The sequence below is a fragment of the Equus quagga genome, chromosome 14 (assembly GCF_021613505.1).
Source record: "Equus quagga isolate Etosha38 chromosome 14, UCLA_HA_Equagga_1.0, whole genome shotgun sequence".
NCBI lineage: Eukaryota > Metazoa > Chordata > Mammalia > Perissodactyla > Equidae > Equus > Equus quagga.
In genome coordinates this window covers 88,967,267-88,994,573 of record NC_060280.1, presented here as the reverse complement: position 1 = coordinate 88,994,573, position 27,307 = coordinate 88,967,267, and the positions used below count along the sequence as shown (strand labels likewise).

Sequence of the window (27,307 nt, the reverse complement as noted above, 5' to 3'; positions counted from 1 at the left end):
TGGAGGCAGGAAGAGGGCGGGATGAGGGTGGGGGATGGAAAGAGCCCGAGGGAGGCAGGCAAGGGTGAGGTGGTGCGATCAAACTGGGAAGAGCTGGGGCCAGGGGTGAGGGAGGATCCAGAAATCTGGTCCCAAGATAGTTACGTTGGGGATGAGGGACTCGAAGTTAAGAGTCAAGGCCATTTCCAGCTTCTGGGTCTATTTTTCACCTTGGGGAGGGAGGTCAAGGGTCCTAGTTTAGAAGTTACAGGTCAAAACTGTGTCCAGTTCTGGGCACAAAGGTGGTATGAGGGCTGAGTGTGGAGGTCAGGGGTCAAGGTCAACGGTCAAGGCATACCCAGCTTCTGAGCGCAGGCATGGAGCCGGGCCTCCAGAGCCATCACGCGCTGCTGCAGGTCCTCGTACCCGTAGGCGCCCATCTCCTCCTGGATGGCCGCCAGGCTGCCGGAGAGATTCCTCACCTCCTCCCGCAGGCGCACGATGGTCCGCGTGTCCGCCTTGTACTGCTCCAGGACCGAGCTCAGGGGCAGCAGCTCCGCCATCCTGTCCTTCAGCTCCTGCCACCAAGGTGGAACGCTCGCTGACCCCGACCCCTGATCTTTGACCCAGACCTGACCCCAAACCCTGACCCATGACCTCACCCATTATCTTTGATGCACACCTGGCCCTTGACAGTTGGTCCATCCTGGACCCTGGATTCCAGCCAACCGTCAGCCCTTCCCAGATGTGACCCCACTCTCAGAACTCATGGGCACCCATCCCAATTCTTCTCTTGACCTTTGACCTCAACCCAGAAGGACCCACCTGGAAGCTCTTGGCCGACAGGGATCCATCGGCCGCCCGGAGCCGTGCGTCCAGGCTCCGCATGAGGGTCTCCATGCCGCGCACGTACTGGAGGTCACGGTATGTCCGCAACTCGAGGACCTCCATGGACTGGGAGACATTCTGGACCTAGGAACGGGAGGGTGAGGGACAGCCAGGCTCCGCCCGCCCCCGGGATGCCACAGACGAGCCGGGGCGGGGCCAGAGGCCAGACAAACACCCCCAACTTTCTCCCCTGGGCTCACCAGCAAGCTGCCAATGGCATGCCCAATCTATCTGTCGGCTCCCGCCTGGTCTGGCCACTGTCACCTCTCACCTCTCACCTCCTAACCTCATCTCCCACCTTGTCCCCAGCACTCCGTTCTCCACACAGCAGCCAGAGGGAGCTTTTCAAAAGGAAGACTGGATCACCGCTGTCTCCTGCACACCCCGCGGGCTGGTCCTGCCCCCGCGCTTGCCACCTCTCCACGTTCACCCCCTCCACCCACCAGCCGCCTGTGTCTCTCAGACTCTAAGCTCCTTGCCGCCTCAGGGACTTTGCAGTTGCTGGTCCCTCTGCCTGGAGTGCTGTTCCTCTCGTCTTCCCTTCTCATTCTTCAGGTCTCAGCTCCAGTGTCACCTCCTCAGATTGGCCTTCTCTGACCACCCGCCTCAAGCAGCGGCTCACCCTCTCTCCCTTTACGTGGTTATTTTCTTCCCAGCTGTGACTACAATGTGGAATGTTCTTATTCATCTCCCTCCTTCAGGTGGGGTCCTCGGAGGCAGACCCGGCGTCTGGCTTGTCCACAGCGCCATCCCCAGTGCCCAATAAATGCGTGTTGGCTACTTGAGCGAACTGAATTCCCTCGCCCCGGCCTCTCCTAACGCAGACGGAGGCCCCCTTGGCTCCCACCTCCACCCGGCTGAGGTGGGCTCCACCTGGCCAAGGTGAACCCAGAGACAGCACGGAACGCTTGCTGAGATCTACAACTGCCTGAACCACCGTTCACGTGACACTTGGACCTTCTCAGAAACCAACGGCCTGATACCCATCCTGGACACCACAGCACATCTTTACAGCCTTTGTCCACAATCAGAGGACACCGCGTGGATGGCCCAAACCGTTGGGGGAAGCAGTTCTGGGGTCGTGGGCAGAGTTAACGGGCGCGAGACTCCAGCGCCGACAAGGGTCTCTTCTGCCGAGCCTCAGCTCCCCTCTCTATAGGACGATGGTGGGAGGTTGCTGGTCCCTCTCAACATCGACTCAGGGCTGACTAAGGGGGACTTCAGCCGGGCGGTGTCAGGGGACAGCAGTCCATCTATAAAGGGCACTGAGACATCACTGGGGATGTACTGAATGGGGAGCGTTTGATATTGACCGACATGAGAAGGGGAGAAGCTTTCTGTAAGTCTCGTGGGATGGAGGGTGAGACCCCGCCCCAAGGGCCACACATCTAGCAGGTGACTCTGGGGAACTGAAGGGCTGAGTGGGGCGTGCACGACAGGGGACAGAGCTCACGCACAGGACACCAAGATGCTCCCCTGGGGTCCTCCTTCCTCTGGGTCCCCACACAGCGCTCTGCTCCCCCTCGGAAGAAGGCCCAAACAGATGTTGACTAAAGTATCTCCTGGAGGGGAGCCGGGGTGTCTGCCAGCTCTGAATAACCTGCACAGCTCCACCTGGCCCCAGCCGGCCTGGACGGGGGCAGAGGGCAGGGTGGGAGGGGAGATTTTCCCAGCCTCCCCGGGGAACCCGGAAGGTCCGTACCTTCTCCATCAGCTGTCGCAGCTCGCGACTCCGGCCATCGCGGGAGCAGGTGCTCTGAGCAGGGATCACGGCCGTGCAGATGCATTTCCCGTCGGGCGCCTGGGCCGAGGTGTACAGCTGCCAGCCTTCCTCTGGGCTTTGGAAGAGGGTCTGCAGGAGGTCAGGGGTCAGAGGGCAGGAACCCAGTGGGGGATTCGCCCCGCCCCCGCTGGGGGAGATGGGAGGCCCAGGGAAGGACAGATGCCTTTCGCCGGGCCCCTGGAAAGTGCCGGACTGTGTGCTGGGTGCCCGATGCACGGATCTCAGTCCCTCCTCAGGGAGCCCCATCTTACAGATGACAAGACTAGGGGACAAGGGGTTAAGAAACATGGCAAGGAATGGTGGGATTCGAGCCCTTCCACGAGACGGGAATTCACTCTGTTGCACATGTTCACACATACACAACGCTGCCTCCCTATGCACCATTAGAAATAACCCACTTTGGGGCTGGCCCGGGGGTGCAGCGGTTAAGTGCACACGTTCCACTTTGGCGGCCCAGGGTTCGCCGGTTCAGATCCCCGGTGCGGACATGGCACCACTTGGCAAAAGCCATGCTGTGGCAGGTGTCCCACGTATAAAGTAGAGGAAGATGGGTACGGATGTTAGGTCAGGGCCAGTCTTCCTCAGCAAAAAGAGGAGGATTGGTGGCAGATGTTAGCTCAGGGCTAATCTTCTTCTTCTTCTTCAAAAAAGAAATAGACCCACTTGGGGCCCATCCAGTGGCACAGCAGTTAAGTGTGTGCACTCTGCTTCAGCAGCCTGGGGTTCGCAGGTTCAAATCCCTGGTGTGGACCTACATACTGCTCATCAAGCTACACTGTGGTGGCGTCCCACATAGAAAATAGAGGAAGATTGGCACAGATGTTAGCTCAGGGCCAATCTTCCTCACCAAAAAAAAAGAAAAAAGAAAAAGAAAGAAATAGACCCACTCATACTGACCCCTAAACCTGGACCTTCCTCTCTGCTACCCCAGCCCACCGTGACTCTGGACATATCTCAGGAGGCACTAAGTACAATCTTACTGTGGTCATCCCCCCTCAACCGCTGGTCCTGAGAACCCAGGCAAAGTCATGGCCAATGAGTGACAGAATCCTCAAGAGACTTCCAGGCCCTTGAACAGAAGGTGTCATTTTCAGATCCCTCCTAAATTAAACTTCAAGTCAGTTTATGCCACTCAGATAATTCAGGGATCAATTATGGCTGTGTTTCCCATGTCATGCTCCTTGGAACAGTGACAAGTCACCAGACACGCTGGAAAACGGGTGCTGTGGTCAAATGAGTTTATGCATTGCTGGGTGAAACAAGTTTCTTTAATGAAGGACTTATCAGAGCCTTCGAAATGCTAGTGTGCATCAGGAAACTCAAGAGGGCCATAATTTTCCAAATATGAAAATCAGAAAATATCTAGTGCTCGCCTATTCTATGCCAGGCATGGAGTCTAGGGTAGGGGCTGGGAAGAGAGGGGTGAGGAAACCATATCCGGTCGCTGCCCGTGGATGTGGAGCAGATAGATATCAAACGCATAATCCTGCTGGTACTTCTAGAATGATACGCTGCGGTGAAGGCCTCCAAGAAAGTTCAGGGGGAACTGGGGGTCTCAGAGGAGGCGCCGCACGACGTGAGCTCAACTTGAGGGCTGAATGAGCCAGGAGAAGGGGAGAAAGGAGGGGACCCTTTTGGCCCCACAAATGTGAATCAGTATCTGGAGGAATTTGAGAAACGTTGTTCGAGAAGCATTGACTCCTCCCTGAACGGGCCCTCCAGCTTCCCCAGAACATACTGGAGTTAGTCACAGTCCCAATCTTTCTGTTTGTATCAGGGCTTGATGGTCTGATTTGTTCAACAAGTATTTATTAAGCGCCTACTGCATGTCAGGCTCTATTCTGGGTGTTGAAAACGCTGCAGTGGATGAAACAAACAAAAGCTCTTCCAGGAGCGTACGTTAGAGAGACACGAAAATAAACAAGGAAATATCAAATATTTGAAGAGTGATGGGTGCCACAGAGAGAATAATGCAAGGAAGAAATGATGGAGGACACTGGGGTTGGCAGTGGTAAGCGGTTGCCATTTTAGGGTGGCCTGGGAAGGCCTCCAAGAGAAGGATTCATTTGAATCAAGACCCGAAGGAGGTGATGGGGGGAGCCATGCAGATATGAGGATGTTCAAGGCAAAGAAAACAGTATGTGCAAAGGCCCTGAGGCTGGGCTGTGCCTGGTGTGTTTGGGAAACATGGAGGAGGCTGGTGTGGCTGGAGCGGAGTAAGCAAGGGGGTAAGTGCGGGGGGAGAGGAGGACAGGGCAGGGACAGGGCAGTGCGTTCAGGGCCTGTAGGCTGTGGGGAGGACTTTGGTTTTTGCTCTGAGTGAGATGGGAACCATGGAGGGTTCTGAACAGAGGAAGGATAGGACCTGACTCAAGGGTTCACAGGCGCCCTCTGGCGGCTGTGGGGGGAATAGACGGTGGGGGGCCGAGGCGGGAGACGGGGGCAGAGTCCCTGCGAGCACTGACCGGCGGTGGCCGTAGAGGGGGCAAGTGGAAGATTCTGGTCCTTTCCAGGATGCATTCCTTTGGGCCCGGAATAAATTCTGATAAAACCCCAGCGTTTTATAGCAAAACAAAGCCCCCCGATAATGGATCCTTTGTGCAGCCGCTCCCGATCGCCCAGCAGAGGCGGGTCCCACGAGCTGCGCAGAGAGGAGCCACCCCGGAGACGCCAGCCGTCAGCCCGCCTTCTCCGCTCCCACTCAGTACATCCTCCTTTCCAGGCTTGTGGGAACGGGGGCGAGTGATAGCATTACACAGAAGAGCCCGACGCCCCCGCTAATTTATAAGAAAAACAAACCATTCATAAACGCCGTCCGAAACTGTCGCAGGCACACCCTTCCGAGGTTGGGGGAACCCCCTCTTTACGGGTCTGCATCTCTCCATGGAGGAAGGGAGTCGCGCACCTTCCCTGCCTTCCTCGCTCGCAGGGGGTGGTCCAGGTGGCCCTTGCCTCTCGGGTGGGAGAACCCGGAGCTGCGCGTTGCCTGCAATTTCCCCGGGGAGCCCACTGGGCCCTGTGCCCGCCACGCCGCCTGCTCGTTAGCTCGTCCTGCGTGCGTTTCCTTCGCTTCCTGTCTTACTTCCCCCACTGGCTCCTCGGGGACTCACCTCCCCGGTGGATATTTCCACTCAACTCCTCTCCCCCAGCTCTGCTTCTGAGGGAGCCCGACCCAAGACAGGAAGGGGGACCCGAGACAGCCTCCCCGCTTGGGTCTGGGACAATGCAGAACCAGCTTTGTCGCCTTTCACAACACATCCAGTTCTTTCAAAACAAAAGCAAAACACAGCGCATGGAAGATGGAGCAGCCCATCCGTGCTCCCCTCGCGGTGCTCCCCTGGCAATTTGGACAGAAGCCCCGGGGAGCCTCAGTGGCGCAGAGACAAAGCAGGTCCAACATAATTAACATCTCCTTCCGACACTGCCTAGCGTGTCCTTTGAAGCAAACAAGCCATTTTCTCAACAATTGAAATATTGAATTGTAAAAGAGAAGCGAGATTTAAGTGGCGAGGAGAGGAGGCCTCCACGGCTTTCCTGAAATAATTGCGTCGCGCGCACCTCGCTCGAGTGTTCTCTGCGGCCGTGTAATTAAATGCCTGGGGTTTGGCTGCCAAATCTCGGGCATGGTGGAGACCCGGAGTGTTGCCTGTCGGGGTTCAAGTTCAAACACGCAGGCGAGTTCATGCCCCCGGGGACCGGTGGAATGTTCTGGAAGGCTCACTGTTTGAAAATCCAAATGCCAGCTCTCCCAGAGGGGGTTTAGATGGGACCAAAGTCATACACTCTTGGGGGGCCGGGGGTGTCACAGTCCGATGGCTAGAGAAGGGTCTATACAAAAGGAAATGGCAGGTGTGAGAGCCCAGGTGAGCGTTCCAGGTACAGACACCCCCAACTGGGTGGCCTGTCTCCCCTGGGACGTGGCAGACGCGATGGAGAAGCTGGACACTCGGCTGAGCCGCCAGTGGTGGGTTGAATCCTCCCACTAACGGGCTCTAAGAGGGGAATCTCTGTGCCCAGGGAGCTGGGCCTCCAATTGTCTTTCCTGGCTGGGGTTTTCCAGATCCTCGGGCTGTGGCTGTCGCCCCAATGAAGCTGTCACTCCGCAACAGGTCCAGGATTGACCGACAGGGAGACGCAGGCAAAGTTGCTCTTGCTGTCACACCCAGCAGCCTTCTCAGCCTCCAGCTCAGCCACCCACATCTTGGTTCAGAAACAATTCCCGGTGGGGCCGAGGGATCCAGGAGCCGGGGGCAGCCAGCCAGCCAGCCAGCCAGCAAGGGCCATGGGGATTAGCCGACAGAAAGAGCGCCCGCGGCTGCCTCTTAATAAGACAAGGATATTATTGCGTTTGAGGCTGGATAATTTAATCAGGAAGCAGAAGTGGCTTGAGGCTTATATATTTATTTGTGCCCTGCCTGGTTGCAGCGAGGATTTGCTGAAGAGTGTTACAAGGATATGTAAAAGACCACAGACAGCTCGACTTAAACAAGAGTGGGAATTACATGTTCCTGGAGGGCAGTCTGCCAAACCAGAGCCGGAGCCTGAAGGTTCCTGCATTTGCATCGAGCTCAGCCCATCCGAGTCTCAGAATCCGGCCCTGGGAAGTCGCGTGGCCCAGCACCCGATGGCCAGAACGATGCTCATTAAAGCGCTGTTTAAAACTGCACGGCTGGAATTTTTTCCCTCCAGTTATCTGACCCCAGGAGATTGACTTCAAAACCTAAGATGCGCCCACAGGAGGGAATACTACGCAGCCATTAAAATTGGGGCTTAGTCGGGATTTTTGTCACTGTCTTCACACTTATCGTACTTTCTGAGTTTTCCACAACGAACACATAGTGGTCTTGAAAAGATTTTTTTCGATCCCTTAATTTTTTTTTGTTTTTTGCAAGGGAGAAAAGGGAGGACATAGAGCCAGAAATGAGGCTAAGAAAAACTCATCTCTTAAAAACTCAAACGACCAGCATATGGTTGGGCCATATATTTGGCTCCAGGCTTCTGAGCAGCCAACTCAAAAAAGGCAAAGCTGGTCATTTCTGCGGTTCTCGGTGTCCCGAAACAAAAGCACGCCAGATGCTCAGGAGAAAGCTCGCTATTTTTGGTACCAAAACAGGCAAGGATCTCTCCCACGGTCCTCCCAAAAAGGAGTCCGTGTGATGTCACCGAATCTTTCCAGACAATGTCCTTACGATAGAAATGACTCGTTTCCTCTGGATGTTTCTTATTCCGACTCAGATGGTAGAGTAGAGCTAGACGGTTCAGGGCAGTGTCCTGGGGTCAGGCTGCCTGAGTTTATATCCTGGCTCAGCCGCCCACTTGCTGTGTGACCCGGGCAGGTCGTTTGACCTCTCTGTGCCTCCATTTCTTCATCTGTAAAATGGACACAAAAGCTGTACCAACCTCACAGCTATGCTGAGAAGCTTGAATGAGTTAATAATACACGCGGGAGCAATTAGGACAGTCATCAGCGTGTAGCAAGCACTTTATAAGCGTTTGCTATTACTGTTACTATTACTAACAGTTGGAAGTCAGTTTAGTAACCTCCTGAAGTCAAAATGGCTAGAGGTCGGTGCAGGCGCTGAATTGAGACGATCTGGAAGGATCGATGGAAGTCCTGTGGAGTTGGGGCTGAGGCTGCAGGATGAGGAAGCGTCACAGAAAGTCCAACATCGGAGAGAAGGGAATGAGGGAGCCGAGCCCCACAGAAGAGGGACAGAGATGCCTGCTCCCTCCCCGTGTCCGGGTGGCTCAGCCAGCTTCCTGTCGTTGACAGAATTTGGTGGGGGGAGTCCCGTTTCATTTGCCAGGCAATCAACAAGGCTCCCGCTGCCATGTTCTCTCTGGCATCCTCCAGTCCGCCTCACTCTTCCTGGACACCGTGCTTTCCCCACCTCCGCGCCTTCGCACCAGCTGGACCCTCTGCGGTCAACACTCTCGCCCTGTCTCACGGCTGGGCTAACGCTTCCTCATCCCCGGGGCTCAAGCCTAAAGGTCTCTAAATGTCTCTTCTAAAAGCAGTCCCCTGTTCCTGCCCTATGGGACCCCCCATCTTCGCAAGGCATCTTGTGCTTTTTTTCCTAATACTTCTATTTCTTGCTATATGTTGAGCCTAGTTCTAAGCACTGTTCATGTTTTTACCAATTTACCTGTCACCACAATGCTAGGAGGAAGGCTCGGTCACTATCCGCCTTTGATAGGTGAAGAAACTCCACGGCGGGGGAAGGGATCACTTCTTTTGCTCAGAACATCCCAGCTGTAAGTGGTGGAGCCGGGATTCGAACACGGGCCATCTGGCTCCATAGTCTACACCACCATGCCGCATCTCCTGTGTCCTCTTTCGAGCCCTGATCAGAATGGCCAGAGGACCTCACAGGTGTGGCCACTGGCTCAAAGCCTGCCTCCGCCCCCCGCACAGGAGACAGTATGGGGGTGGGGAGTTTGCTCATCGCTGAATCCCCCAGGCCTGGCCCGTGAATGTTTGCTGAATGACTGTTCGCTCATCGGCCGGGGGGAGAGAGAGCAAACATCTTCACGGATCCACTGTACGTTTCCCCTTCTGCCACCCGACCGGCCTCCGTCTCTCCCAGGGAGAAATACTCTCAGATTGGCTGCAGATGGGCGCCCGGCAGGCTCCGAGGCGGCCGTGGCTTCTCTCTGAGTGCCGGGAAGGCACAAGGGCTGTGATGAATGATCAGGGACATGCTTGTCTGCCACGTCTGAGCCGTGACGGAGGCTGCGTCCCTCTGGAGGGCTTGAGATAATAGCAGGCTGCCCTGTCAGACCTCAAGGCACTAGGCAAATCCCTGAGTGATAAGCTTGACAGACCTTAAAGAAGATGTCAGCTTCCCCGCGCCAAGATGGGGAACGGGGGCCTCCCTCAGCCTGAGCCACGGGGGCTTTGCCCGTGAGAGCCCATGGCCAGGAGAGGGGCCGGAACGGAGGGGCAATGCAAGTCCATTCATTCATTCATTCATTCATCCCCTCCCAACACAGTTAACCCATCTTGCCTTGAAAGGCTCCCCAGCACAGCACAACCTCTCACCCTCTGTTTTTTGTTTTTTGAGGAAAATTAGCCCTGAGCTAACATCTGCTGCCAATCCTCCTCTTTTTGCTGAGGAAGACTGGCCCTGAGCTAACATCTGTGCCCATCTTCCTCTACTTTATACGTGGGACACCTACAACAGCATGGCGTTCCAAGCGGTGCCATGTCTGCACTCGGGATCCGAACCAGTGAACCCCGGGCTGCCACAGAAGAACGTGTGAACTTAACTGCTGCGCCACCAGGCCAGCCCCATCCTCTCACCCTCTGAAGGCCCTCAAGCCTCAACAGAAGGCCCCCAGCGCCCCGTGAGCCCCAGTCCAGGCCGTACTTATGTTCCAGGATATCTTAGACTCTGCCGTCCCAGGGCCATTGTGGACCAATAATCAGTGAAACAGACTTTCTTGGGAAAGGTGGGGAGAGACACAGGTCTCCGAGTTTGGCTGACTTCCCTCCCCAGAGTCCAGGGAAGGTGTGCTGAAGGCTTGCCTCATGCGAGAATTTACAGTTAATTCCCTCTGAGGGTGGCCAGACTGTGCTGGAACCACCAGGGATCCGTGTAGACAGCCCTAAGAGTGGGGTTCATGGACAGGGATCCGCATCGAGGCTACAAATTCTCATGCAAGGGCTGCGCCAGTCATCAGACAAGCTTGCTTTGAGAAAGTGCACGTCCCCCAGGCCCCCATGCTCAAGAACACCTCCTTTGAGGAGAGCCTTCTTGGAGGAAACAAACTCCCACTTGAACCTCCTGAGTCTCACGGGTCTCCTTTCAGATCCTCAATCATCCCTGAGCCACCCCAGGGCCTTTGAATGTGCTGCCCATCCCCACAGTCACCCAGCTGAGTCCTGATGAGGGCTTGTACCAGGGTAGCTGTAACGGGGACAAACAAATGGGTGGAGTCCTATGTTTTACAGGCAGAGCCCACAGGATTTGAGGGACCAGATGTGGGGCGGATGGGAAAGAAGGGACTTGAGGATGACTCCATTTACTGAGATGAAGAAGGCAGGAGCCCACGGGGAGTGGGGGAGGAGCAGATCTGGGAGGAGACGGAAATTGAGTCCAGCCTGAAGGCACATTCATTTCATGATGCTTCTGACCATATCCAGGTGGAAATGTTACGTCGGAGGCAGGGGAGAGGAGCAGAGAGGGCGTGGCTAGAGAAACGCATTTGGGTGCTGTCAGCAGAGAGAAGGGCTTAAAAGTCACGGAAACCGATGGAGGAGAGCGCCAGGCCCCAGCACCTCCCACCGAGTTTTCATATTGGATTTAACACTTACAGAGCTCGCTCTTTGCTATAGGCTGAATCTTTCTGCCTCCACCAAAATCCATATGTTGAAACCTACCCCTCGATGCAGTGGTATTTGGAGGTGGGGCCTTTGAGAGTGGGATTAGTGTCCTTATAAGTGACCCCAGAAAGCTGCCTGCCTGAACCCTTCTGCCCTGTGAGGACACAGCGAGAAGATGTTGTCTATGACCCAGGAATCTGGTTCTCCCCAGACGCCGAGTCTGCCTTGACCTGGATTTCCAGCCTCCAGCACTGTGAGAAATCAGTCTGTTGCCTGAACCATCCAGCCTGTGGCATTTTTGTTACCGCAGCCACAGAGGACAAAGACACTCTTCTGAGCTGCTTTACAAACACTAAGCCCTTGTCGTCTGCCCTCTCCCAGGGAGGCAGGTACCAACGCCAGCTCCGTTTTACAGATGGAAAAACTGAGAGGCACAGAGAGGAACGTCAGTTGCCCAAACTTGCAGAGCTGGTAAGTGTCTGAGCCGGGATTTGGACCCCGGGCCATCATGCTCTCAAGTCCTCGCTCTTAGCCACTGTGCCCAGGGTCGGGGAGAAGAGTGCTTCCCTCCGGAGAAGCCTGGCCCCAAGCCTTCTGCCCTCTGATCCACTCCCCCCAGAGAAGCCAGATGTGTCGCTCCCACAGCAGACCCTTCGTGGCTCCCAGGGCCCTCAGTACAAAGCTCAAGGTCACCTGGCCACAATGACCAGTCCTGCCTAGTTGGGTCTGGCTGAATGCTCGCCTCACTGCTCTCCTATCTCCACCCACATGGTTATTTCAGTTCCCCTTTTCCTGACTCTGGACCTTTGTCCATGCTGTGTTCTTTGCTCTCCCCCTCCCCGTCCACATGGGGAAAACTACTCGGGCCTCAGCAGAGTGGGGTGCTCTGGTTCCAGGTTGTCCACCGCTGCGCCCCGCTTAAATGCCCCTCTGGCATTTTAATACCCCACCCCCACAGACACAGAGTCCTGTGACAGTGCGATGTGGCAGCTCTATGCCCAGGGAGGTCCTTTAGCATCGCAGCAATGACAACAATTACTATCACCGTCATCAATGAGAGCTAACACGCAGGGAGCACATCCTGTGAGCCAGGCCCTATTCTAAGTGCTTGCAGCTCATTTCTCACTGGTCCTCAGAACCGGACAAGATTGAACCACAATAAATGTTCACATCCTGGACCTGCTGCTTCCTTTTTCTGAGTTCCTAAGCAGATCGCTTTGCCTCTGTTGTTTGTAAAATGGGGATTGAATCCATCCCCTGCCCCGACCCCCTGCCATGCGTGCACACACACACACTGAAGTGTAAGCTGCTAGCCTGCTGAATTTTCCATTCCCTTTCCCTCCATGCCCTGCTCTCTAAGGTTGGGAACTACATTTCCCACACTCCTTTGCCCTCTGGCTTCCAGGAAGGTTCAGCCAATGGGAAGTGTTCATGGACGATCTGAGGGCGGTAGAAAGGGAGAAGCAGGGGTATTTCCCCCCTTTCTCTGCCTCCTGTGCTCTGGCAGTGGCTCCATCACCTCTGTGGCTTCAGCTCCCACTGCTCCTGGGCCCCATTTATACCACCTCTCCTATCTGACCCTGGTCCTCAGGGGATAGAGGCTCTCTGCTGTTGCTAATCTCTGAGGTTCATCTCCATCCTCTGTTTAGTTTCTCATCTCTTCCATCATCTTTGTAACCGCTTCCCTGGATTAAAATCCCTGAAAGGCCTAGAAGAGTTCAGTTTCTCTAGTCAGCCCCTAAAAGGTATAGTAGCTTCTCAATAAATACCTGTGCACGAACAGGTTGTTGTAGATTTTTTTTTTTTTGAGGAAGATTAGCCCTGAGCTAACATCTGCTGCCAATCCTCCTCTTTTTGCTGAAGAAGACTGGCCCTGAGCCAACATCCATGCCCATCTTCCTCTACTTTGTATGTGGGACGCCTGCCACAGCATGGCTTGCCAAGCAGTGCCATGTCAGCACCTGGGATCTGAACCAGCCAACTCCGGGCCACCAAAGCGGAATGTGTGCACTTAACTGCTGCGCCATTGGGCCAGCCTCAATTGTTGTAGATTTTAACAGCCTGGGTTGCTTGGGTCCAAATTCTGATCTTCTCCTCCCTGTGTGATATTGGGCAAGTAGCTTAACCCCTCTGTGCCTTTCTTAACCTCTCTGCTTCCTCATCTAAAAGTTGGGATCATAATGTCCAGGCTTCACAAGGTCGTTGTTCAGGATGATGAGACATGTCAAGAGTCAATGACACAGTGAGTTCCCAGACACCGGGAGCTTTTAGATCAACTCACAGAACCGGCACTGTTCTGGAATTGTTCCACGTCCCCTGTGGACTTTTTTGAAAGTACGCTTTTTATTCTGGAATAATTTTAGATTTACAGAGAAGTTTTGACAACAGGATAAAGAGCTCCCATATGCCACAAACCCAATTTCTCCTGTTGTTAACATCTTACACTCCCCCTGGTACCTCTGTCACAACTAAGAAACCAACATTGGGGCATCACTATTATTAAACTCCAGATTTTACAGGATTTCCCTCATTTTTCCACTCGTGTCCTTTTTCTGGTCCAGAATCCCATCCAGGACCCAACATTGCATTTAGTCGTCACATCTCCTTAATCTCTCCTGGTCTGTGACACCTTCTCAGTCTTTCTTTGGTTCTGATGACCTTGCCAGTTTTAAGGACTAGTGGCCAGGGACTAGTGCTCCACCGCCTTGTGCGGGCAGGGTCCTGATTTCTCCCTGCAGCTTCCCTGGCTCACAGCCCGATGCCTGGTATGCGGGAGCTGCCTCACAGACACTTCCTGAATGAGTGAATACATGAATGGCAGGCATTTATTTCTTCACCCTCCCGCACTGCGTGTTCTGGCGGCATCGCTGCCAGAGGCTAGATCTAGAAAACCTCACAGTGAAATAAAAGCTCTTCTCTTTTCAGAAAGGTTCGTTTTTGATCCTTCCTTTGTAGACATCAAGGATTCATTTCTTTAATATTTAGGAGCTTTTGAACCAAAGAGAAGCAGCTACATTTGCATCAGATGTGTCATTTTTCAAGGCAAGCAAGAGAGATCTTTCTAGCAAGATGGGGTTTCTTCCTTCCCAGAGCTATCACTTGATATCTCTGCTTCTCCCTCCCTGGCCTCCGGGCCTCTGGCAGGGGGTGGAGTGGGGCCGAGGGGTTCTGAAATTATCCACACTTTGATGCCCAATGCAAGGAAGCTTAATTAGAACCTCACAAAGTTGCCGAGACCGAGCTGGTGCAGGGGCCTGGCTGGTGATGGAGGTGAATTAGAAGCTTTACTTCTCTTCCCTCTGAATGGATCAATATTTGTCGGGGGGACCAAAAGGCTTGCCTTTAGGTACACAGAGCATGCCCCTCTTCTGACATCAGCTGGTCAGAAATGGGAATCCCCTTTAACCACGCAGCCCTGTGGGTCTCGCTGCTTTTGATCTCTCGGCCCTGGGAGGCCGAGGTGAAGTCAGAGGATGTAAGAAAAATGCCCACAGTGAGGTCATTTCCCTGCCACCACGGTCGCTGTTGCTGGAAGACACTGGCCCAGGTTTCATCTCTTGCCTGAAGTTTGTCAGAAGTAAAAATGAGCCTGGGTGAGCTTTTCCGACAGTCCCCTCAACTTACAGGAATTCAATTTCTGGCCTGGGCATAAATTTGCAGCCATCAGCGCCCGCGGTGGGGGCCGGGGCTGGGCGTAGTGGCTGGAGATGGATTTCTGAAATCAATCCGTCGGCGTGTGGAAAAGGTCGTCATGGGGGAAATTTATCTTCCGTGGCTGGCTGAGGCATTTCACGCCAATGGCCATGGACGCCCCTGCACAAAATGGGGGTGTTTGCTGTGAGGGTCCCAGGAGGGGGCTGGAGGGAGGGAGGGAGGCCTCGAAGGCTGGACAGCATGGCCAGACGGTGACAGGGGACTAACCCACCAGCTAATAAGTCACAGGGACAGCCAGGTGCCAGCACTGCCTGAAAACCCACTTCTATGGGCTCCGTGTGTGCCCTTGGGGGTGGAAAGTTAATCTGGAGTCCAAACCTTTCATCATCTGGCAGCATCTTTGCCACACATCCCAGGGTTTCAAAGAAATGAGTCTCTAAGTCATTCAATTCCCCCAGCCGAGGCGAGGCAACCCAACATGATCGTTGATGGGCACCCACTCTGGAACCAGGTCGCCTGAGTTCAAATTCCAGCTCTGCTGTGTGACCTTGGGCGGGTGACTTAACCACCCTGGGCCTCCGTCTCCCCAGTTGTAGTTTGGGGCTAAGCATAGTACTGATGTCACTGAGGTTGTTGTTAATATATTCAAGTGGCTTAACACAGGCAATGTAATATACAAGTGAGAGCAATAAAATTGACGATGGAATAAAAATAAGCTAGTGAGTGCCGACAGCGAACACAAAAAGGCAGCCTGATATCTGGGGACCAGACGGTCTGCATTTAAATCCTGGCTCTGCGTTACGTTGAGCAAGTTATTCGTTCTCTCTGTGCCTCAGTCTCCTCGTCTCTCAAAGGGGAGGAGGGTGATGACCATATTGGTGTTTTGAGGGTTAAGTGAGCTGATTTTGAAAGAGAAAGGAGGAGACGATTATAAGCGGTGTGACAAGTGTGATAGGGGCAGCGCGGGGCGCCAGAGAGCAGAGGCCGGCTACGGAACCTGGTTTTGAGGGTGCAAGGACAGCCTTCTGGAAGAAGCAATAGCTAAACAGAGAGATGGATGCGCAGGAGTCAGTAGGGTGAAGAGGAGAAGGTTCCAAAGGCCTGAAGGGGAGAGAGCATCTGTACACTCCTCAGATATTTACTGAGTACCTACTATGTTCTGGGCTGGAGGACAGAGCAGCACACGAGTCGGGCAGAGACCCCTGCCCTCATGCGGGCTCCACTCTGGAAGAAAGAGGTACGGCGCCCCTAAAAATGGTACAATGAGGAGTTGAAGCTCAAATCGGGGAGCTGGAAGGTGAGCCGGAATATTCTGTCTGCCTCTCCCGATCTCTTCTCTCCACTTCTCCATCCACTCTGCACTCCGGGAGGCCATCCTCGCAGCCCACACCTCCCAGAATCCCCTGCCTTCCAGCTTCCAATGGAGTCCGGCCAATGAGAGCCGTCCCAGGAGACAGGGGGGCAGAGGAGAGAGAGTGGGGGGTATTTACTCCTCTCGTTCCCTTCCTGCCAAGCAGTCGTTCGTTCCACTGTGGCTGTTCTCCTGAAGCCGGTGGCTCCTTTGGGTATCTCCCCTGTCATGGGCTAAGTTGTGTCCCCACCCGACCTCAGAACGTAACTGTATTCGGAGACACAGTCTTTAAAGTGGTAATTAGGGGGCCAGCCCGGTGGGGTAATGGTTGGGTTCACACACTCTGCTTCAGTGGCCCGTGGGTTCACCAGTTAAGATCCCGGGCCTAGCACCGCTCACCAAGCCATGCTGTGGCAGTGTCCTGTATACAAAGTAGAGGAAGACTGGCACAGATAATAGCTCAGCGACAATCTTCCTCAAGCAAAAAAGAGGAAGATTGGCAACAGATATTAGTTCAGGGCCAATCTTCCTCACCAAAAAAATAAAAAAAGAAATGAAGAGGTGATTAAATGAGGTCATTCAGGTAGGCACTAAACCAATAGGATTGGTGCCCTTATAAAGAGATCAGGACACAGACACATACAGAGGGAAGACCACGTGAAGACACAGGGAGAAGATGGCTGCCCATGAGCCAAGGAGAGAGGCCTCAGAAGGAACCAACCCTGCTGACACCTTGATCTTGGACTTCCAGCCTCCAGAACGGTGAGAAGTTAAACGTCAGTTGTTTAAAGCTGCCTGGTCTGTGGAATTTTGTTATGGCAGCCACAGCAAACCAGTGCCCCCTCCTACAGCTACAGGCCCTTCTCTGAGGCCCGGGGGTGGCAATAGCTCCTCTCAGTTGCTGACCTCAGGGATCTTCAGCAGAGAACAGGCCCACCCCTCTGAAAATCATCATTTTGTTGAGTTCTCTCCACTCATCTCTTTTGAGAGAACCATGATTCTGGCCACAACCCTCATCAGGAAGAGTCTTCAGTGATGGACTCAAGTTCACCCTGATGGGGTGGGAAGCCACGAAGGGTTTGTGTAGGCATTTGCTGGGGTTGCCATAACGAAGAACCCCAGACTGGGGGCTTAAACAACAGGAGTTTACTGCCTCACCATTCTGGAGGCTGGAAGTCCAAGATCAAGGTGTGGGGAGGGATGGTTTCCCCTGAGGCCTCTCTCCTTGGCTTATGGGCAGCTGTCTTCTCCCTGTGTCCTCACGGGGTCGTCCCTCTGTGTGTCTGTGTCCTAACCGCCTCTCATATGGACTCCAGCCCTATTGGATTAGAGCCCACCCTAGTGACCTCTTTTACCTTAATTACCTCTTTAAAGACCTTGTCTCCAAATACAGCCACATTCTGAGGCCCTAGGGGTGAGGAGTTCCACATACGATTTTGGGGACACAGTTCAGCCCATAACCGTGTGTGGGGGTGGAAGGATCTGGTCAGGAAGCTTATGGAGGGTGGACTGGCCAGGGCAAGACAGAGAGGCAGAGAAATCCATCGGCGAGCTCCAGGCCAGCACGCTGAGGGCTGACTCAGCCCATCCTTTGGAGTTTTCCAGAGCTTTCAAAGAAATGAATCTCAAAGGCAGAAAACAGCTCTGGCCGTGAGGCACATCCTCCGCTCAGAGGGGAGGGGGCAGTGACAGCCACCTGGGTCACCAGAGCCCTTTTGTTAGGGAGAATGGACGGGAAATCGATCCCGGCTAAGCGTTGAGCAGCTGCTCCAAGCAAAGCTGCCAGAGAGAAGCCCTTTGCCCCCTCTCCTCCAGGGCTGGGACAGGAGCCAGCAGGAGTCTGAAGATTGTTCCACCAAGCAGCGGGTCCCGGAAGGGCCTTCAATCAGCGTGCATTGTGGTCGCCAGCACCTATGTCCATCTGTCCATTCAGCATCACCTCCACCCTCACACTTGCCAGGGACCAGCTCCACATGTAATGATTAGCACTGTCACCAACTTGCCAACACGGCCCATGGGCCAGGGAGTGCCTCCTGGGGCCACCTCCCAGCTTTGTGACCTTGGGCAAGTGACTTGAACCTCACTGTGCCTCAGTTTCCCCATCTGCAAAACAGAGCTAACAGCAGCACCCACTTCTTAGGATTGTGGTGGAGGTAAATGAGTGCCTGTGTGCACAGAGCTTCAGACTGTACGTAGCAAAAACCGTGTAAGGTCAGCTACTGAGGGTACTGTTTCCATCCACCTCTCAACAGCTGTGTGATGTTGGGGGGCTTATAAACTGGAAGTCAGGGAGGAAAAGTCAAGTGGCAGCGCCTGACCTGCCATCAGTCTGTTAAGGGAACAGAGGCCATGCTCCATGGAGGGAATTCGATATGGGGGGTGTGGTGTCAAGGAGCCACAAGGGCTCAAAGAGGGAATGGGGGAAGGGAAATGATCAAAAGAAGAGCAACCGAAAGAAGCTGCAAGATTTTCAGAGAAAGGCAGGAGGGCTGTTACGGGAGCCCAGGAGCTGGGGCCACCAAGCAGGAATCATGGCTGCCTGAGTGGATGGCAGCTGGGAACTGAGCCCAGGGAGGAGACCAGGCCACTGCCTGCAGCAAAGAAACAGGGGGAGAAATCCCCTGGCTTCTCTCTTCCTCCCACCTCCAAACTCCCACCACGGCCTCCCATTGGCTGAACCTAACAGGAAGCCAGTGAGCAAGGGAACCTGGGAAATGTAGTTTTCAGGGGTCAATTCCTCATGATACAGAGAACAAGAGAAAGGCAAGGAATGGATCTGAGGGTCACCAGGTAAATGACCAGCACATGGGACTCAGGGCCCAGGCTGCCTCTCTCTAAAATTGTCTTAACCACCAAGCCACACATTTAGGGAGCATTTGCTGGAGTCAACTGTCCCATTTCATTCCCCACCCCCTGCCATAGGCTTTTGAAGGAAGGGTGATAATGCTGGATCCTTCTTGTCCATAGTGAAGAGCGAAGTTTAAAAGTCACCTCCTCAGGGAAGCCTTCCCTGACTACCCCCTTAAAGAAACCCTTCTCAGTTCCCTTCTCCCTGCCTGGCATTTGTCATGACAGAAACCATACCCTACATATTTATTGGCTGATGTGGCTCCTTCCCATCAGGAGGGAAATGTACAAGTGCAAACTCCTCATGTCTTGGTCGCTATCATGTTCCCAATGCCTAGAACAGCGCTTGGCACACAGTAGGTGCTTAATAAATATTTGTACAATTTTTTCAAACTTTGAGGTAATGCTGCTTGCTCTGTATATTAAGTGGTAGAGCTGGAATTATGAACCCAGGTCTGTGGAGCTGTACAGACGCTGGTTTTCTACTCTGCCACCCTCCTGCCAGCTACCCCAGGACTCTCCAAACTCTGTGCATCCTTCAGGCCTCAGAGGAAACATCACCACCTCCAGGAAGCCTTCCCCATCCCTGCAGACAGCTCAGGGTCCCCTTCTGTGTGTGTCTCCACACTTCCCTACCCCTTCCTTCTCACAAAGTTCTGACAGTTCATTCTTTTCCTTGCCTGGGTGAATGTTGCGTGCCCTGCTAGGTTGTGAGCTCCAAAGGGGCAGGGCTGCATCTTTCTTCTTTCCTACCGTGGCCTCAACACCAGCACATGCTGGACAGAGTAGGCAGGCATCATCAGGGAATGAATGAATGAATGAATGAATGCCTCCTGCACACTCCAAGTCCTCCAGGCGACCTCTTTCTCCCCTGCTCTCCACACATCCTCTGTTCTGTTCTCTCAGCTCCTCTCCCTTCTTCCCCTCCCCTCCCAGGCTGGATACAGCGGCTCTGGGTTTTGAAGGGGTTGTGGGGTCTAAGTCAGTTGACGGTAGCTCTGAAGTACATAGACTCCAGAGCCTAACAACCTGAGTTCAAATCCTGGCTCCTCCCCCTTCTAGCTGTGTGACTTCAAGCAAGTGACTTAACGTCTCTGTGCCTCCGTTTCCACATCCGCAAAATGGGGATGATATCAGTGCCTTCCTAGAGGGCCACGGGAGGATTAAATGAGCTATTCTGACCTGCTTCGGGCAGGGTCTCTTCCTCTCGGCTCCACCCTGCAATTCCCAGACAAGCCTGGGAAGCAGAGGGCTGAGGCTCCGGCCGTTAATGAATCCAGAAAGGATCTCAGCTGTGTCAGGGGAGCCCCGGTGCCAGGTTGGCCTGATTCTCACCTCGAGAGAGCCGAGAACAGGTTCTGGTGCCAGGCATCCATGCTATGATTGGCATAAATGCCCAGTGCTCCTATGACCCTCTTTGTTGGGGCCTGGGGGTACAGGAAATACTCTTGGGGCTCTGCCCAGATCTCTCCACTGACTGGGCGTACCCACCCGACAGTTGCCCAGAGCCGAGGCTCATAGCTAGCACCCGTGACCTTCTGGAGATCTGCCTTTGGGAGCCAGCAAACTGTGGAGATGCCGGGGAGGCGTCCCCCACCCCAATGATTGATTGATGTGGGGGCCCAAGAGCCCAGAGTACAATGTACAATGCAGTGCAATTTACATTCCAGTGGGCCCCCACCCACTGGATCAGGCCAAGTCTGGAATTCACCTGAGACGTCATCCCTGGTCAACCCATCTCTCTCCCCAATCCTTCTTTCTTACTTGCAATTAATTTGCAATTAACTATGTGCTCCAAACCCCCATCTCAGGCTCTGCTTCTGGGGAGCCCAACCTAAGCTGGGCGGAAACAATGAACATTCAATGTAAGAAGGTATTCATGTGGGTGTCCCTTCAAAGCTCATATTCACACCCAGCCACCCAGTTCTGCCATTTCCACATACCTATGGCAATCTGTCAGCCAATCCCAAGAGAAGCTCTTGTTTCAAAATGCATCCCCAATTCTGCCCAGTCCTCCCATCTCCGCATGCATCCCCCATCACTGTCAAACGTTCGCTCTGCTGTATTTCTCTGCGTAAAACGCACTACCCCTTGACCCCACATTAAAATTTATCTGGTTTCTTGTCTGTCTCCTCCATGAGGCTGTCAGCTGCCCAAGGGCAGGGATGTTTCCTGCTTTGTTTATGGCTGTGTCCTGAAACCAGAACAGCGTCTGGCACCCAGTAGGTGCTCAGTAAAGATTTCTGGAATTAAAGAGTGAATCCTTGAAACGCATTCATTTAGAGAAACTTAATTGTCTCTTTCTCTCACAGCTTTGCAATCAGCATCTACTCACTTCTCTCCCTCTCCATAGCCATCTCCCCAGTGCAGTCGCCTCCGCCCTGGTGCCTGGCTCCCATCCTCACCCGCCTGCAGTCTGTTCCCCACACAGCAGCACCTGTGAGCACCTGAGCCAGGTCCCATCCCTCCTCTGCTCAGAACCCTCCATGGCTCCCACCTCACTCGGGCAGGCCTAATAACCAAAGTCGTCCTCCTGGACCACAAGGTGCCGCAGGATCTGCCCCTGCCCTCCCTGCCCTCCCTGCCCTCCCCTCCTCCACGCTCCTCCTCGCTCACTCTGCTCCAGCCACACAGGCCTCCTTGCCGTCCCTGCCACACCCCAGCATGCTTCTTCTCTATCGAGTGTCTGTACTGGCTCTTCTCTCTGCCTGGAAGTCCTTCCACCTCCTTCAAACCTTTATTTAAATGTCATTGTTGCAAGAGGGCTTCCCGGACCCCCCCCCCCCCCCGCCCCCGCAAGAGTCAGAACTACAACTGGCTCTACCCACCCCTCCCCCACTTTATCAGCTTCCTACACTACATCACTGATGCATTAATTTTGCGTGTTATCTTTCTCCTCCTGCAGAATGTCAGGCAGGGATTTTTTTTTTTTTACCTGTTTTTGTTTACTGCTGTGTCGCCAGCACCTAGAATAGTACCTTGCACACAACAGGCGTTTGGTATCCATTTGTTATTTTTAAAAATCCGCACAACGCTATGAGGTAACAGCTCTCAGCATCGCCCTTATGCAGATGAGGAAACCGAGGTCCCAAGGAGGGGTCATGGGGCAGGGAGGGGGGTGTCATGAGCTGGGGCCATGTGTGTGTGATTGTGTGCAACTGTGTGTTGTGTGTGCTGGTCTGAGCCTGAGGGTCTGTATCTGCCTGAATGTGGACACAGGAGGCCGCCCGGACATGTGCAGGCAGATTTTGCATGTCAGTGTCAGTGTGTGGAAGGGAGGCAGTGGGTCAGACCCCAGGCAGGTGCGAACACCTGTCTGTGGGCCCAGCTGTGTTCAGATGTGTGCATGTGTGACAGGGCACCGAAAGATGAGGATTTGTGTGTCCACAGCCAAGCTGTGTGGATGCATGTATATGTGCGTGTGTGTGTGGAAGAGTAGCTCTGGGGCTGGAGCTGAAGTTGGAATGTGGTGGGTGAGGGAAGAGCCCCATCAGCCACAGGCCTGTTATTTATAGACGGATCCTGGTTCATAAATTCCAAATGTTGTTTTTTTTTTTTTTTTTATCTCCCTCACTGCCAGGCCCTATAAATATTCATGAGTTTCCTGCCTTGGAATATTTAAGTAGTCGGAAGGAGGAGTGGGGTGGGCCATGTGAGAGGAAGGAGAGGGTCCCCAGAGGCATTGGGAGGTCGTGGGCATGGGGAGGTTGGGGGTCTCTCTGGATTTGCCATTTCCCCTCCGGGCTCTCCTCCAGGCTCCCCTCCCAAGCTGCAGCTGGCAAGATGGGGAAGGTTCTTGGCCAATACGGAGATCTCCCAATGCCTATCATTATTCCTCCCCAGTGTCCATGGAAAAATACTGCCCACTCCAGGGGCAGAGAAGGCGTTTGCATGGTTTTCTCAGCTCCGACTCCAGCTCTGGCTTGGAAACCCATTACTCTGGGACCCCCAGCACAGGAGGGAGGAGCACACCCCGCAGATGTGCCACAAGGCAAAAGAGCTCAGGAGGCAAGCCATGGGGAGGGCATGTATGGCCTCCTGCTTCATCTCACGGAGAGGCACATGTCACAAAGACTGGCCCATACGGGAGGAAATAAAGTGCGCATGTGTGGACCTGCATATGTAAGTGTGTAACTCTTTGAATGCGTAAGAGACTGTGGCAGTCAAGAGAACTGTTCACAAATCTTCCAGCTCTTCTCTCTTGGGCCCGTGATAGGACTGCACTTCCCCAGCAGGGCCCTGCAGCTTCCTTTCGCCAATGCCATGTGAGCAGAAGTGACTTCCGGGCGAGGGCTTTAAGAGTCAGTGTGTGATTCGCCATGTTCTTGCCCTAGCAATTGCAGAAGTGCGTGTGGAAGTGCAGACCTCCATCAACTGGGGTCCCCAAGTGGCCGCACTAGGCAGAGACCTCTGCCAACCCTCTTGTAGCACGAGCAATACCTCATTCGGTTGTACTAACCTGCTGAGACGTGGGGACTGTGTGTTACGCAGCTCAGCCTCACCCACGCTGACCAGCACAGAGCCTGTGAGTGTATGAGATGGATGTGTGGCACGTCTGTGTCCATGTGGCCAAGAACACACAGGTGTGTAGCCATTTATAGGCCCAAGTGGGCAAGCATCAGCAAGTGCATGAAACCACACATATGAGTGTATAAAATAGGGACTGAGTAAGCATGTACAAGACTGTACATGTGAATGTGAAAAGTGAGGCATTGCTCTGCACAACTGCAGGGGGCACTGTTCTCAGAGAACACCATGTCCACTAGGGTGGTGCCACTGTTGTAAATACAAAAGTGTCACAGTGTAGGAGTCTGAATGCACTGCCTTGGCTGGCTGGCAGTGTACTTGTGAGACCGTGATGTGGTCTATGCATGTGTGTCTGAGGATTTGTGTGTGGCTGTGTGTCAGCGTGCATGTCTATGCAAAGCATGTTGCTGTGTGTTTGAGGCACAAATTTGGGTGCTCTGTGTGTGTATCTGCTGCAGTATGAATGTATGAGCCCCTGTGTGTGATGAGCCTGTGTGGAGTGTGGGCATCATTCCAGTCTGCATCAGAGTGGTTGTGGTCAACATGGAGGGAGCGGAAGCCACCCTGAGCATTCTCAAGCTGTCAGCTCTGCTGAGATGTTTCCAGGAGCATGGGCTTGAGCTGGCTTGAAGCTGGGTCCTAGGGTGACCTGGCATTGGAAAACAAAATTCACTTCCCATAATTAGTCCTATGACATGCCACCTCATTTGCAACAGACATTAATCACAGAGGTACTCAACAGTTTGAGCAAAGTGGCTCAACAAGTAGGGAGATCCCCACAGGGCAAATCGCTCTCCCCCAACTTCTCCAAGATAAGCCCATTTTAGTTTCTATCTTCCTGAGCTCTCCTCTGGTCTATCTCAGGATGTGGGTTCAGCACTGGTCCATCTCAGGACTCAGGTTCACCTCTGGTCTATCTCAGAACCTGGGTTTGGCCTTGTCTATCTCAAGCTCATATTGTAGCCCTGATTCACCCAGGACTTGTTTTCATTCCTGGTCTCCTAGAACCAGGTTTATCTTCAGTCTATCCCTAAACCCAAGCTCACCCTTTGTCTATCCAGGGCTTGAGCTTGACCTTCGTCTGTCTCAGAGTCAACCATCTTAAGCATCTTGAGACCTCGGGTGTTTATTCCTATTCTGTCCCAGAACTTGAATAATCCCCAGTTTCGGGGCCTGAGCTGAGCCTGGTGTATCTCAGAACCCAGTTTTGCCCAGGTCTATCTCAGTATCTGAGTCCACCTTGCCCTTGCCCAACTTTCACAGTCAGGTGAGAAATCCATAGCCGAAGTTTCCTCTTCATGCATGAGCATCTCCCCATGCTTGGAGCACTTCCCCACAGGCGCTCAGGCCTCTGGAGGAATGTCCACTGCAAATGATTGGTGTGTCCCAGGATTAATGAGGGCAGGGGGGATTTTATTTTTCCAAAGTCATCATCTAAAATTCATTAAAGCAGGTTTTATGGTTTTTTTCCTAGGATTATTATAAGGCTTTCTTGATGGGCTATTACAAACGGCATTAATCTCCAAGAGCTGGAGATTTAATGAGAACCCATCATGGGTCTTACCTCATAAATACTGGAGTTGGACATCCCCTCAGCCAAGTGCTCTCTAAGCTCAGATGCCAAACCTCAGGCCAGGAGTTCAGGAAGGGGCCTTGAAGAAGGCTTTCTTCATGAGCGTGCACCACGGGGAAGGCCAGCACATTGTCACTGGCCAATTTGAGCTAAACAGGAAGACTCGAAACATTCTCCATTCTCTTGTAACCTTCCCTGATGCTCCAGAAAAGATAAGAACCATAAAATAGAATCTCTCTTCTCCCCTGTCATAATTTACGAACTTACGCCCCATCCAGACCCCTCCCTCCTTTTGCAGTGGAGGAGCTTCTCTTCATCTTAATGTTCATGTGGCTATTCTTGCTTTGGTCCTCTTCTGCCTTCTTGGGAATCTTATGCAATCAGTGCTCTGTTTTTATCTTGCATACGCAACCTCTCTCTCTCAAGCAGAGCTTTCTCATTGGTTTTTAAATAAACTCAAGTCTCTCCTATTAAAAAATAAGACAACTTACTTGACTCCTCCCTCCATATGTCTGCTGCTTCTCTCCTCCTCTTCTTAGCTGCCTACACTAACCACCTCCATTTCCTCACTTCCTGAACTCGCTCCTCCACCACGCCTATCTAGTTTCTGACCACATCGTATCACCAACACAGTTCCTGCAAAGTCCACCAATGGCCTCCATGTTTCAAAATCCAATGGACGCTTTTCAGTCCACCATCTTCCTTGACCTCTCAGCAGGATTCGACTCCGTTGACTCCTCTCTTTCTTGATACATTTCCTTCCCTTGGCTGCCATGACACATGCCTGCGTGGTTCCCTCCAGCCTCAATGCATCTCCTTTTCAGATTCATCTTCCTCCACCTGGCCATTAAATGTTCCTCTAGGCCAGGGTTCCTCAACCTCAGCACTATTGATATTTTGGCTGGATAACAATTCTGTGCGCTGTAGGATGTTCAGCAGCATTCCTGGCTTCTACCCACTAGACGTCATTAGCACCCTCTCCCAGTTGTGACAACAGTCTCCAGACATTGCAAAATGTCCCCTGGCTGCAAAATCACCCCCAAGTTGAGAACCACTGCTCTAGACTCAGCCTTAGTCTCTCTCTTTACCTTGATCTTTCTCTAAGTCTTCTTATTCTTGCCAAATCTCCCATGACCACCTGCGTGCATACATGTCCTCAGAACTCCGAATCCATATATGCATCTGACTCCTTGACCCCTCACCCTTGGATGTCTCCAAAGCATCTCAGTCTCAACACGCTGAAAACGGAATGCAAGATCTTCTCTCCAAAACCCAGTTCTCATCCAATACTTTCTACGTCACCATCTCCACCCTCCCAGGTCAGTCTTTCAGATAGCCAGGCATTATCCTCACCCTCATTTCCACTCCCTCACCAAGACTGGTTGACTTTAATTCCTAGATGTTTCCAGAAGTCATGCATGGTTCTCCATGTCTGTCTCCACTCAACGGTCCAAGCCACCCTCACAATTCAGAAAGTCTATCTGGTCTACCTCAATCTACCCTTTCTCTTACCAGCCCACTTTACACATGAGAGCCTCAGGGAACCTTCAGAATGCACATCTGATCATATCATCCTCCCAACCAAACCCTACTGGTAGATTCCTTTAATTCTTAGGATACAAATAAAGCTCCTTAACCCTGCCACAAGGCCCTGTGGGTCTATCCTTTCCTTACCTCTCTGCTTTCATCCCACACTCTCCTTCCCCTCCAAGGCCTTCTTTAGTCTGTCATATTATCCACACTTTCTCTCACCCCAGGGCCTTTGCATAAGCAGTCCCCTCTACCCAGAGCACCCTTTACTCTCTGCTTCAGATCTCAGCTCTTGCTTTCTCTGACCTTCCAAAGTGGATCAAATCCCCTTATTACAAGTTCCAGTAACACCAAGGACCTTATCTTCAAAGCTGTTACCACAGGTGCCATTTATATTTATTTGTGAACATTTGATCACTACCTGTCTTCTCAGTTTTGATGGAAGCTCTATGCACCCAGGTCTGCTTGGCTCACCATCTTATCTTCCATGACGGGCACATAGTAGGTCCTCAGAAGTACTTGCTGAATAAATACATGGATGGGCAAATGGCCCCACTGCTTTCAGGATCAGGATCAAGTGACTTGCCCTGGCATTTGAGCTGCTCCACCACCTTGAGGACTGAGCTCTCAGTCCAGGGAAAGGTCAGAGCAGAGACCAAAGGGCACAAGATGCCAAGTGGAGAATAATAATTCAGCAGAAGCAGGAAGTGGGAAGCAGGAAGGGCCAAGAGAATATAAGCCCCCCAGGGAGGAAGAAATCTCGGGGAGACACTGGCCTTCCATAGAGTGTAGAAGGGGGTTCAGGCCGTTGTCTCTTCCTGCCAGGTGACCCAGCTACCATCCGATCTG

At 53.1% G+C, this 27,307-nt stretch overlaps 1 protein-coding gene across 2 annotated transcripts in view; it reads right to left on the bottom strand.

The window, feature by feature from the left end:
* Window positions 1-27,307, bottom strand: part of OLFM2 (olfactomedin 2) — a 59,072-nt gene that overhangs the window by 2,413 nt on the left and 29,352 nt on the right. For both annotated transcript variants that reach the window (XM_046638537.1, XM_046638535.1), the window contains exons 2-4: window positions 2,570-2,719; window positions 805-951; window positions 338-557 (exon numbers count right to left, since the gene is read on the bottom strand). In XM_046638537.1, the coding sequence (XP_046494493.1) occupies window positions 338-557; window positions 805-951; window positions 2,570-2,719 (517 nt within the window). The remainder of the gene's footprint in view (window positions 1-337; window positions 558-804; window positions 952-2,569; window positions 2,720-27,307) is intronic.